Below are 13747 nucleotides of genomic sequence, written 5' to 3' on the forward strand. Positions count from 1 at the left end.
TTTGTAGCAGAAAATAAAGAGCAAAGCAGCTGTAATTCTTTGAAAGGAAAACAGGACAGAAAACAATCTATAAAAGGCTCTTTGTGGTAATTTATCACACATGTTTATTTCTTTGCATGAAATAGCTTCAGAGCAGAACCAGCGCCAGATTCCTGTGTTGCTGTCAGAGCCACCAACACAGATCTGTTTCCATTTCCAATCTTCACTTATATTGGCTAAGACCAAGTCACGAGGCAGAAATCTCCCCTCTGCATTTTAACAACAGGCACAGTCTGACCTTGTTCCCAGAACTGGGAACAGCACTGCTCACTCGCTCCCCCTCCTCCCCAAGCCACAACGCAAGGCAACCAGGAACGGCAGCTTGCTTTGGTTCCGCAGCTTGCCATGTGCTTTCATGATACCCTGGGGACTTGTTACTGAAAAAAGGCTTTAAACCCAAGAGGCAAAGCTTCGTCGAGCACTGTCCTAGGCTGCAATCCTCAGAGATCCCATTTATCCCTTGCACAGGCACTAAGGATCCCCATCTCCTGCCCTCCCATCAGATCACACCTTGCCCACGCATGCAGGTGTCCCAGGAGGTTTCAACACCCAATGAAGCACCCCAAGCTGCAGCACCTTGGGAGCATCCCAACCCCACACGCTGTGGGGGTTGCCTTCATGGCCATCCTGCTACAAAGCAGCAACTGTAACCTGCCCGGGGTGGCAGAGGACCAGCTCATGCACCAGTGGGTTTGTCCCATTTCCTGGAGCACTCCAGGTCACTTGCAGCTGGCAGAAGGCAGTCACCTAGCTTTGACTTGTGCTTGCACGTGCACACTCGGCAGTCAGTGCCCGTGTCAGCCAGAACAAGCCTACTTGGCACCAGAAGTTAATTAGTGCTCACCGCCTCTGTGTAATGAACATCCTTAAAGAGGTCTTTAAGTCCGTCTTTTCAGCACTTACTTCAGCCTCTCCTGGGCACAATGCAGTGTCTGCAAGCCACGTCTCCCGGAGCCTGCAAGCCATGGACCTGTCGCCCCTGTGTCCCTCCCTTGGCACACTCCCTGTCTCCACAGGCAGAAGGGACCCACAAGAGATCACCATGTCACCACAGAAGATGGCTCTTGACACACCAGCTGTGAGCACCCCAGCTTGCAGGCAGAACCACACAGGGACAAAACAGTAAGCTGCCAATGAGCAAAATACACCTGCTTTTAACAGTCACCACCGCAGCTACGCTGCGATGCAGGTGAAGAAGTGCTTCCCTCCCACTTTAGACTATTTTTAATCACATTCACATGCCTCAGGTACCAAAATGCCTCTGTGTGGCTCTGCAGGGAGGCACAAGCAGCTACATCTGAATCTGGATTTGAGAAGTCAGGCCTGAAGCCACCTCAGCTCTTTACAAAACAAAGGGCTGTCTGGAGGGGGTGGGCTCCACCTGAGGTCTCCCTGTGTGAAATCACAGCATTGCTACTCTGTTCAGACCTTCTCAAGGCTTAGTCTCTTCTTGGAAGATTTGACCTTTTTCCTGCTGCTGTACTTCCTTAGTGCTGTGTAACTGGCTCGCTAATGAGGGCGCTAATAAGTGGCTTTGCTTACTTCTGGTGCTAAAAGCCATAGTACAGCATAGCAAATATACTTCTGCCCTACCCTTGCCCTCCCTTCTATCATCACCAGTGGCTTTAAAATAATCTGTGACCCCTTAATAACCACCCAGAGAGACAATAACCAATGCTGGCAGCGGCAGGGTGGGAATCCTCTCCTCTCCCACAGCAGCACTGATGCGCTCCTCTTCCTTGCTTTTATTTGAAGCGTGGCAGGATGACATTTGCCCGATAGTTCTTTGGGACAACAGCCAAGGCTTCCAGTGAAGAACATTACATACGAAGGAAAGACTGACATCTGCACAGAGTTTTGAAAGCTTCGAATATATGAAAGCAATAGCGGCAGCAACATCACAGTACACACAGTGATATGTAAACCCAGCCTCTGCCAAATTTAGGTCTCAGGAGTTCAGCCAGTGTCTGAGCCTTGTTCAGCCAGTGTCTAAGCCTTGTTAAATCCGAGATAACCTTAACAGAAAGTTTTACTTCAACAGCAAGTTCAAGGTAATGCAGTCCAAATCTGAAAGTTTTCAGCCACAGCTCAAGAAACATCAGTGCTTCCCAAACTATTTTCTGGGAGACTTTCCACCCAGCCCTGCTGATAAGCATCAGGGTAACGAGGTAGAAAATAAAGCAGCTACTTGGAGGACAATACTGCTTTAGTCTCCAGGCAAAAAGAACCCCAAAATGTAGAGATCCAGCAAACAGCTGTTGACCAGAGCTTGCAATACAATCCATGGGCTAAACAGATTTAGGTGTGCTGCACAGAAGGAGCTGAGTGCATTCAACAACGCAGCATTTCTAAGGAAACCTGGAAAGGACTCAACCTTTCAAGAGCAAAAGCTTTTGTGCTCAAGAACATTTTCCTGGGCCGAGATGCAAACTGTGCTTGCAAAAAGCTGGTCATACCCAGCTGCAAGGGTTTGTGCCCTGCTGATTCTTCCTGTAGTACATCAATGCTAAATACAGAGCAAACACTTGTCCCGCCTGTGCCAGGTAGCTGAGCACTGCATGTACAGGCGTACGACAATTTGGGTCCTAGACAAAAAACACTTCCTCCCTCCCTCCCCCTGCCTCTGACACCTTCACCTGAGATGCAAGGGGCAGGTAAATAATGAAAAAGGACTGGGGGAAAAAAAGCCTTAGAATAACCACCTAGTACTCAGCCTTTCAGGTAAAAGAGCGAGTGACCCTTTGTACCAAACAAAACCACGTGCTGTTCAAGCCACAGGCAAAAGATCCACTTTATTCTTCCCTGCTAGCCCAGCTCACAGCCATAGTAAGGAATAAAATACAGCCAGGTAATAACTCTTCACTTACCGTAAGCGATGTGAAGGTCATACACATCCCACCAAAGCCATTCAGAGCCAGTGCAATGAATATCAGCACAGAGAGAGCTGCAACAATAAAAAGACACTCTTAGCTTTTACTAAGGTGGAGAAGAAAAGAGGGCAGAGCCCTGAGGGCTTTGGTCCTGACATTAAAAGCCTCAGTAGATCAACACCTTCAGGACATGCCACACTGTTCCTGACCCAGCACCCATCTACGTGGCCACAGAGAGGGGGAGGGCCAGAGCTCTCCTCCAAGACAGAGTTCAGGATGGGATCATCTCTCTCCAGGATGGAAGGGCTTCTTTTCTGTAATGAACAGACTTGCTGATGCAGCTCATCTGAATGAGCCTTGAAGATTTACTTGAGAGAACTGGATTCAAAGTATCATCTTACTGTCTAGTCTTGAGGAACAAGCTCCATCTATCCCTGGCGAGAAAGCCGATTACACATTGTATGCTATTACCTATTTCCCAACCCTGAAGAAGGCATGGACTTGTTTGGAATTGCTCCTTTACAGGACATGGCCCTGCCCAAACGCAAACCTGAGAGACCTGGCTATCTCAGACATTTGGCCCTTGCTACGCTCTCCACTTAGGGTTGTGAAACACCAGCCCTCCGCAGAGCCACTCAGCTCCCACAGGCCAGCAGACGCTTGGCTTGTGTCCTCAGCAAAACCCCAGTACAGCACTGGATGTATGACAGTCTGGAGGTGTGACAGTCAAAGTACACTATGCTATGCATGCTTGTCTACTTCCCCCCCAAAAAAAAACAAGCCACAGCCCAAAGCCCTCCCAGCTCAGCAGAGAAACGCCTACTTACAGTCTGGGTTACTGGCACCATACGCGATCAGCACACAGGACACAGCAAAGCAGGTACTGAAAGGGAACCAAAGCCATGAGTTTCTTACAGACAGCCTTACACACAGTAAATTACATATGATTCTACCTCCTCAGCACCTTGCTAAGGAAGTCTAGTGTCATTTCTGTATGAGGGAGGGAAGCTGTCAATTTAGAAAGAAAAATCCAGGGAAATGCCCAAATATTACAGACAAACCTCGCACATGGGCTGAAGTAGCAACCTTTCTTCCCAGTACTGACAGAGCTGGGCCCAAATTCCCACCTGGTTTTCCCGCACAGAGTTTTGCCCGCCCTCACCTCGAGGCGACCAAAGACAGCAGCAGCCTTTGTCCTGAGCCCCAGCTGTGGTCACAGCACTCACAGCCTTTACCTGCTCCTCTCTGGTAGGGCCTGAGTCAGATTTGCCCTGTTTTTCCCAACTCTGCCTACAGACCAGTTTGATTTCTGGTACAGTTCAGTGCATTAAAACTCAGCAGTACTGGGGTCCGCTGTGCCCAACAAGTCACTAATGCCTACATGCCATGATGGAGTCAGCTAATGATCTTGCTATTTGAGGTAGAAAGCAACACACACCACACGGCAGAGAAGAGACCTAGCAAAGGCAGGCAGGACGTGTTTATCACCAAGTTAACTCCCCAGCTTGCAAACGATGATGTAACATCTTGGTTTTGTGCCTCTCAGGACATAGCTCCCAGCTCAAGGAAAAAGCTACCCTCCATGACTCACAAATGACTCCACTCTTCCTCCAGGCTCCATCTGGCCAGGGAGCACAGAGCAACACTGGAGAGCTGAAGTGTGGACATAGAGTCCCAGGCCCTTCCCTTATGGAGCAATTCACTGTGCTGGCCAAAATCACTCCAGAGCCACTCCAGTGCCCTGTGCATGGCCAGCAGCTCCCAGTAGATCCCAGCCCCATCCCTCATACAGTTCCTGAGGCTGCAGGGACCCCCACAACAGGCATAGCACCCAAACACCACCCATCTGCCCAGACAACACGTGAATTCATCCCTCGGCCCACCCAGGACACCAACCTGCCAAGCAGCCGCAGCTTGCGAGGACCATACTTGTCCATGACAATCCCCAGGGGCAGCGTGATTGCACTGAGGAGGAAGGACCCAATGGTGAAGGCCAAGTTCAGCATCTCATCCTGGGCATTGCAGGAAGGCCATTTGTGCTCTGAAGCTGTGCTGTTCTCATGTTGAGGGCTGCTGGTGATGTTTTCTACACAGGATGACAGAGGACCATCATTTCAGTGTTTTAGGATGAGGCTTGCAGTGTCGCAGGAAGGAGGGAAGAAAAAAGCCCCACACGCAGGGTGCCACAACACACTGGGCATACACCCTCCACACTCCATTTTTTTATTATGATCAGTGAGAAATGGAGAAGGGAAAGAAGAGCGGCAGAAGGACAAGGGAAACGATGTGCTCAGCTGGGAGCAGGAAAGACACACATGCACCCAGGGGACAAGTATTCCAAGCAGCAGCAGGGTAACAACCTAAGGACAGAGATTCATTAATTTATGAAAACAATTATATACAGCAATGCCCTGGCAATTACAGGGGACTGAACCCAGCAGAACCTGAAGAAATTAATAAAAAAATAAGGTCCTCCTATGTACAACTGGCATGTTCTCACAGATCTTTTCTCTAAGTAAACTGGGAGCGACAACTACAGCCAAATCAGTTATTTTGGATGATGGGCTGATGAGCCCTGGCACAGAGCAACAGCCTGCTCAAACGAAAAGCTTCCCATCCTCACTGCAGGCATCAGGATGAGGAATGGCTTTGCAGTAGTCACCCTGCTTCCCGACTGCCCTGGCTCTGAAAAAATCCTTCCTGGATTTAACTACCCTGTTTCCAGGAGGGCTGGCAGCTCACCTGCCTTGTCCATTTGTTAAAGGATTGATGCATCTTTAACTTCTGCCCCATAATTAGCATTTTCTATTCTTTCCAAGTGGGTTTAAGCCATACAGATCAATTATATCTCCAGCTTTCTGTTCTTGCCCTTACATGAGGAACTCCTCATGCAAACTCCCACGCTGAACAGAGCCCACGTTGTGTAACTGAGACAAACAGGACAGTTAAAAAAAAAAAGTAAGTTCACTTTTCTTTGCAGCAGCAGTTTTACTGCCTCGTGTCAACTCTGCTCCTGTCCCAAGGTGGCTTACAACCCCTCAAGCGAGCACGTGTGCCTTTAGACTGTCATTAACCCAGACCTCTAGTGCACTCCACCTCTCCTTCTCCCAGTGCTTATCTGACTTATAAGTAACCTTTGCTGGTATGACAAAGCACTTGGTTTCTTACTGTTGCTGCAAGCCAGTGACATAAAACGCTCTTCTCCATATTTAATAATTGATCTGACAAAGTTCAATACTAAAGGAGGAACAGAGAGAGAAGTCACCTACATAACCATCCACATGAAGCATAACTAGAGATTCCCAGCAAGCCCTGGTTAGTTAATTAGCAGGAATCCCTCACGTACAAGTGATTTCACATTCACTCAAGTGATTTCACATTCACTGCTTGGTGCAGCTTGTGGAGATCCCCTTGGCTGCTCACACCCTCCCTGCGTCTCTAGAGATCACACAGCCCCATCTTGCAACTCCTTCCCTTTTACCCAAGCCTCAGCACCATTACAGTTACTGGTTTCACCCTGGTTCTCCTAGATGGCCAAAACAACCCTCCCAGCTTTGTGTCCATTGCAAACAAATCACACTCCATCTTCCAGACATCAGGTCTTAGCAGGAATTCAGATGCCGACATCTGAAGCTTACGAGCTGCCTGCAAACCCTCCTCTGCCCCTCCCAGCACTCCAGGGAAGGCACACGGCATTTCTCTCCCTTCACATTGCTCTCACCAACACCTTTACTAAGATGTCTCAAACCGCCGATTGTTCCTTCACTTTGCCATGTGCTCCTGATTAATAACTTAATCTGTCCCTTCTGTTGCCCTGCTAGTAATGGATGGCCAGAGTAAGCAACAGAGGTATCCCCAAAAGGCCACATGTCCCATCAGCATCCCTTCTGCAGGGAGGACAGCACTCCAGCCCAAGGCTCCGAAGTCACATCCTTAGATATCAGTCCTGGACAGACTTGGGAGGCTTTCTGCAGTTTTCACTCTACACCTCAATCTTTTTCATCAGTCTTTCCCTCACAATCTCCTCTTGGTGTGGCCTAGGATCTTAAATGCTGACTTCTACAAGCATCTCCATGAGGCAGACACACAGCTTCACCCACATCATCAAGGCTTTTTGGGCTCTCCACAGAGATAAATTCATAGGAAACAGATGTGGGTGAGAGGTTAAACTCGGGAAAACAAAGGGGGGAGAGGGGGGGAAGAGTGACAAAGTAGTAGTGGTTTCCCTGTGTCAGCACTCTACAGAGATAGCTCAGCTATGGAGTGGAAGAAGGGCGGAGGGACATGGACAGTGCAGTGACCTTCTAACTTCTGGCTGCATATGTAAAAGAGCCTGTCAACCCTCCCCATGAAGAGATCTCAAAACAGAAATATTCAGCATTTAAAGCTGAAGTAGATGAATTACTATTAATTTATTGATGTGTACAGTTGCAGCATGACCCCAAGGAGCTCCCGCAGCATACACCTGATAGCAGACCCTCTGATGGCATGCATGATGAGCATCAACACCAGGAGGCAAAAAGGACACAGCTCAGAAATGGCAAAGAAACTTGGCCCTCTCTGAAGACTTGCTGCAGCCAGGAAGGCTGGGAACAGGGCACCAAACTTCAGCCCCTGCTTGTACCAGCCACCTTGTTTACAGCTACTCATCACCAGCTCCAAGGAGGGGCCAGGCAACAGTGCTACGTGGAAATACAAATTGTTTGTGAAAATAGAAGCAGCCCCTGAGCAACAAGAGAAGATCCACTGAGGTGTAATGGAAATGATTCAAGCAGCCCTTGGCACCCTGACATCCTCTGATCCTTTTCCAGCCACCTCCATAAATAGAACATTTTGGAGGGGCTGCAGGTATGTGTACCGTGCATGGGGTCCAGCCGGGAGCCATCTCACTGGGGAGCAGAGATTCAGGTGCCAGCAGGTCACCAGCATATGGTGGCCACTTGAGAGCAAGTGGCAGCATACAACATGCAGCTAGGAGGAGATTAATGGGCAGAGAACCTGCTTAACTACTCACCTACTTGATGCACCCAGTTACAGCAAACAGCAGTTTCCCCTCAATCACAGCTCAGATCCTGTTCCAGATCAGCACACCCCACACTAGTGGGGAAAGTCTCCTACGTGCCTGGCTCCATCTGCAACAGCGCTTTGGGGAAAGGCTGTCTCTGTGCTGAAAGTGGTGCCCTCCCCACATTCTCCTGCCAAGTCCACCTGCATGCAAGCATGCCAGGTCTGACATGCAGCAGTTCCATCCGGGTAAGCCAGCAGCACAGGCTCAGCCCAGGTACCCTCACCGCTGTCTCACTGTCAAGCTGGAAGAAGCTGCAAGAATTTATCAGCAATTACAAGAACATACTGCCTATTTTTACAGCCCTCCCCCTACAAGCAGCAGGATTTCTACTGCCCAATTAGTAGTTCAAGTTACTATTTAAAGAATGACAGCTTAGGTGAGAGGAAGGCTGCCTCAGTAATCATTTATGTCAAGCTCATTGCTGGGATTTGTTCAGGCTGTTACCAGAACATTTAAAGTCATCCTTTCTCCCAAATTAAGTGCTGTAGGTTTCATGAGAGGGTCAATCATTAACTACTCTTTGCTGACCTCTTCAAATCCCAGGCACACACCACGTTACCAGAGGAACGAGTCTGGCTTTTTCAAGAGTGACTGCCATCTCAGATGGCAGAGAGGAGGTTTCCTTTCATCTTGTTTCATGAATCCAGACTGAGCCAAGCAGGCGAGACACCCCCAGCCGCCCCAGCAATAGCTCGGTGGGACACAGTCTGCACAGCCTCACCTTCCTCTTTTTCTTCTTAAGAAAAAAAAAAGGGGGGAAAAGAATTAAAAAAAAAAAAAAAATCAGAGCCAAAGAGTCTAGGAGTATTGGTTAAAAAAAATTACAGTGAAAGACATGTGCAAACAACTGATCTGCAATCTGCCCACATAAGAACATGTTTTCTCTTTTCAGGATGGTGTCATACTTCTGGGAACTGGGAGGAGATGTTCTTGCTTTATACCACTGCAAATGCAATTTCTTCGGGTTTCCCTCTCTGCCTGTCCATCCACTTGTACTTCCAGGACCCCCTCTCTGATCACCCAGCTGAAAGCCTCGTATAAGTGAGGCACAGTCTCCAGTTAAACTCCCAATCTCTCCCCAGCTGCAGCTTCATTTTACAGCAGTTCTCACCCAGGGCCAGCACCTTCCCATGCAGTGCTCCGATACCACCGACAGCTGCTAATCAACACAGCATGTTTCCTGTAGAAACTGAACATTTACCACGTTTACTCTTTTCCTGTTTACAGGGTCGCGTGCGCAGCCTTTCCACAAGCTGTTGTCAAATCTTACCAGCTTGGAAGGGACCTTCTAACTGCACGTTCCCCACCACAGACCCCAAATACATAACAGCAAAGAGCTGTAAGGCAGCACCTTCGTCCCATGCCCACAATAAGGCACATTAACCTGCTGTAAGTGAATTAGCTTATCATGCCTTTGGTTTTTGCAGCCCTGTCTTAGGGGAAAGCCTTCTGTCCAGCTGGCTCCTTATCCCTGCTCTTTGTGAACAGATTATCAAGATTTTTATTTTTTTTAAAAACGTCTCAAAGACCCAAGCCTTGAGCTTCCCAATCCCAGTAACATCACAGCAATGCAAGACCCTGAACAGATCAAGTTCCCCAACAGCTGATAAGGCCCAAATCCTGATAAAGACTGCAGAATCAGCACTTGCACCGAATAAAAGATGCTGCTTCAGTTGGTTAAAGGCCAAGTAGTAGCGTAGTAAAATTAAAATGGGAACAAAGTGCCATTACCAGACTCCTTGTCAGCAAATTTCAAGCATACCTCTCAGGATGTGGCCAAACCTGCTGCCTAGAACGGGTGCAACTCCCCACTCAAACACTGTTGCACAACTGCTTTAAAAATATTTGTTACTTTGATGTGGATTTTTTTCCTAGATGTCCACCTTCACCCTCACACAACCGAGTTAAAAGTCCAGCAGACCCCACATGTTTGCACGATGGCCAAGTAAAATCCAATACCCAGAAGCCAAGGGCAGGCAGGGAAAGGGAAGACAAGGGAGGACAAGGAGCCCTTCATGAATTGCAGTCACTTTCTGGGCAGCTGCTGCTACCTTCAGAGAAGAGCCTGCAGAAGGGACAAGGTCTAGTTTTCTCTTTTGTTGAAGGCATCACAAAGTGCAAGAGCTTTTGCTGACAAACAAAAAGCCCTGCCAAGAACCTTTGGCTCATTAGGAAAAGTCTTTTTTTTTTTTTTGCAATACTTACATGCACACAGCAGCAGCATTAGGAACAACAAGTGCCCAAAGGCTACTAGTTATAATTTGTTTGCCCCAACCTTCCAGCCAAGTACTCACTCGGGCTGCTGGATTCAATAGGTTATGCTGAGAAAGGCAACCACTGGGCCATCCTAATCCCAGCAAAGGTCAAGCTCAGCTTGGTGCAGGTCATTCAGTGACTGCTGCAGGGCAGTTGCAAGGGAATCTGCTGTCCCCACACTCTGAGCTAGGACTCTTCCCTACCAAATTGCAGAGATTACTACAGTAAGGACAAAAACAGACAAAGGAAAGTGAGTAAGCATGGATGAAGAAGGAAACCAGCATAACTGGTCCTCGATGCTCATCGCAAGCCATCACCGAGTTCAGCAGTGATGGCCAGATATTTGAGGACAATGAGAACATTTGACTACATAAATTTCTTTTCAGGGATTAAGTTCTTCTGCCTCAGGGCACAGGTTGGTCACTGGGAGGAATAAATTGCCCCCAGGACAGCAATTTCACCACAGTCCAAACACATCTTCCCTGCGGTCTGTGGCACTCCCATGGGGAGAGCCAGACAGACCACAGATGGGCAAACATGGGTGAGGAACCAAGGTGAATCTTGCTGATTTGGTACAAAGCCAGATGAATTGAAAACAATCAAAGCAAAGAGTAGGAGGTGTGCCCCAAGTGAAGCAGGGCTCTTGTCAGCAGGGCGCATCTCAGGAAGCAGATAGGGAAAGGGCTGCTTTTGGAGACAGTCAGCATTTGCTTATCAACTCTCATGTTTTATCTCAGTGGCAGAAAGCCTCCACCTGACAGGTTTAATGAGATCTCTTATACAGGCCAGTGACAAAGTCACCATGGCTTAGCCAGAACAGAGCAGCCTTCAACAGTAGTCCTAAACTGCTGAGGACTCTCCCTCACAGAGCCTGGAGCACTACTGGAGACCCAAGTAACACAGACACACTTGAAAGCATCGCACTACAAGCAGAGCACAGGGTGAAGATTAAGCAGCCAAGCTACAGCTGGTAGAAGACTCAAACATGTGCATGTTTGCCAGGTCCCCCAACCCAGGCTGAGGCAGCCACCCACAGGCACGCAAAACAGAAGAGACCATAACAAGCATCTGATGAATGGGAAAAAACCCACAAAGTATCATCACAACTATTCGCAGTCACTTTTTGCATGGACTTTGTTTCCCCACATTTCAGATTTCCCCTGCTGTTCTCAGTCATTACGCACTAAGAGCTCTGGGGTCCCATGCTGTTGTTGCCACCTCTTTTTTCCCCCCTACGCCTCCTGCTCCATCTCCATGCTCACCAGCCCTGAATGGGCTGATCCACCTTCTCCTCTTATCCACCACCACACAATCTCTGGACAGAGCTCAAACACCAAGCTCCTGCCTCTCTTCACTCTGCTACTCCCTTCTCTAAGCACGTGCAAATCTTCTGTCACTACAGCAGTTTTTCAAATCCATGCCACACCTTTACCTTCAAGTTGTCCACCTTACCACACTGTGGGACATCCCAGACCACAATCCTCTCCATGCCCAGGCTGGGGGACACATGTTCACCTACATGTTGTTTTTCCCAGGGTTATCCTCCCGACACCACAAGATTGCGTCCTTCCCTGCAAGGCTGTCTGCAACATGGAAAACCACTTCCTCTGGCTGGGCCAGAAGATGAATGTCAAGCCCTCATAGAGACACAGCCCAGTTTGAGCACGTCATAGGTGTTTGAAGATGGAGAAGAACAAAACATCAGTAGCATTTACTTCTGCAATTTCTCCTCAACAGCAGCACTGGACCCTCCCAATCTCATTTTCACCCATGCTCTTTTCTTTCCTACCACAAAGGAAAGAGCACCCATAGCTTCTCCCTACAAACTCAGGACACCCTTCCCACAAATCGTTATCTTCCGGAACCCACCAGGCCTTCCCGTGCAGAGATCAGCCAGGCCACCACACAGAGGAAGAACTCATGGCCACGTGGAAAAGGCTGTCCAGAAAAGCTTTACCTAATCTTTAAGGCTTCTTTTCCAATCACTCTGCAAAGCAACAGCAACTACAGGCACATTACACCATCACAAGGATGCCATCGGTTTTGGGAAGTTGTGCACAACCCTTCCTTCTACCCCAGGACTGACCTGGAGCTCAGCACCACTCTAGCCAGTTCCACACCACCCTAAGACAGAGAAACACACCAGCAAACCTCAGCAGCCACTTATTCACACAAGTCTCCAGAGCATCCTTACCTAAGCCGTAGCACAGGTAGGAATAAAACCCTTCTGCTTTCAGCATGATGAGGAGGGACCCCCAGCCCAGCAGGACAGCAGAGAAGAGCAGGTTCTCGATGATGGCTGTGAATGCCATCCACCAGCGCCGGCGATGGGCGGTAGCAAGTGTGGGTGCCATTGCTGTGTGACAAGATGGCCTCGTTCAGAGTCTCAACCTGCAGGGACCAGAACAACATCCAGTGAGCCCACAGTACCAGCAAATGCTACTCAAAGAGTACAAAAAAGCATGGTTTGAGAAGAGAGCTCTCTACTGGAACGCAAGCAAACCTGCCTGCTGAATGCAAGGCACTCAGGTGTAAAACTTGTTTTTGCAGGTACCAGCTTGCCAAGTTACCTGGAGGGATGGGGGAGCACAGGTGCCCTTGGAGCAGCCCCTCCAGTGCACACACCATGCCACCGAGGAGCGTTCAAGGACTCGGTTCCACTTCCCGAGCAACAGGTATGAAAATGCAGCAAATAGCAACTGCCCGGAGCCCACTCGCCCATCACCTGTATAGGGCAGGCAGCCCATTTGTAAGGCAGTGAGGAAACACGTGCCAGAGCATGGGGGGCTCCAGCCAGCAACCCAGCCTCCCAGCTGCTTGCAGGCAGAGGCTAGGACCACCGAGGCAGCCCCACAGCTCTAACAGTGGCTTTAGTGACCCACCAGGTCTGCTCTGCCCCACACAGGAGCACAGATCTGCTCTGGAAGGTGAGCACAGGTCCTATATGTGCCATAGGTCCCATATATGCGGTTTATACCACAGATGGCTCAGCAAGGAGCACTTTTTGCTAACTGCTGGACCACTCAGCTGGGAGACAAGGTGGGCTTCATCCTGCCCCATCCTGGCTGTGCAGACGTGCAGGTGCACTGGCCAGAACAGCCCATGGCACATGCTGCTCCACCTCCGCACATGGGCATCCCCAGGCTGCCCCACAGATGCTGTGGTCACAGTAACTGTCTCCATCTCCACCTCTCCCGGTCCCCGGGGGCCATGAGAGCAAGTGGCAGATTTGGGAGCAGACCTGGCTGACAAACGGGGGCTGCTCCGGGGAGCCCTGAGGTCCACAGCACCAGGGCCAACCCTGGGTCATAACACAGGTGGCCATTTTAGACAAGCGGAGCCTTTTCCCAACCCTGAGCACGCCCCAATCAGGCACTATAGGGAAACAATCTGACTGCACACCACAGCCTAAAACAGTTTCTCAGGGCTTCCCACAGGGCAGAGGCCCCAGCCCTGGGCTGATCTGGGGTGGGTGGGTGTAAGGGTGCCAGGGGGACAGTGCCACCCTCCAGCC

At 49.5% G+C, this 13747-nt stretch overlaps 1 protein-coding gene across 1 annotated transcript in view; it reads right to left on the reverse strand.

The window, feature by feature from the left end:
• Nucleotides 1-12630, reverse strand: part of SLC43A2 (solute carrier family 43 (amino acid system L transporter), member 2) — a 28153-nt gene extending 15523 nt beyond the window's left edge. The window contains exons 1-4 of the mRNA XM_009885170.1: nucleotides 12428-12630; nucleotides 4806-4995; nucleotides 3737-3792; nucleotides 2907-2983 (exon numbers count right to left, since the gene is read on the reverse strand). Coding sequence (XP_009883472.1) covers nucleotides 2907-2983; nucleotides 3737-3792; nucleotides 4806-4995; nucleotides 12428-12587 — 483 coding nt within the window. The 5' untranslated portion in view covers nucleotides 12588-12630. The remainder of the gene's footprint in view (nucleotides 1-2906; nucleotides 2984-3736; nucleotides 3793-4805; nucleotides 4996-12427) is intronic.
• Between the last annotated feature and the right edge of the window lie 1117 nt (nucleotides 12631-13747).

The sequence above is a fragment of the Charadrius vociferus genome, unplaced genomic scaffold, assembly GCF_000708025.1.
Source record: "Charadrius vociferus isolate BGI_N301 unplaced genomic scaffold, ASM70802v2 scaffold54, whole genome shotgun sequence".
In the NCBI taxonomy this organism is placed as follows: domain Eukaryota; kingdom Metazoa; phylum Chordata; class Aves; order Charadriiformes; family Charadriidae; genus Charadrius; species Charadrius vociferus.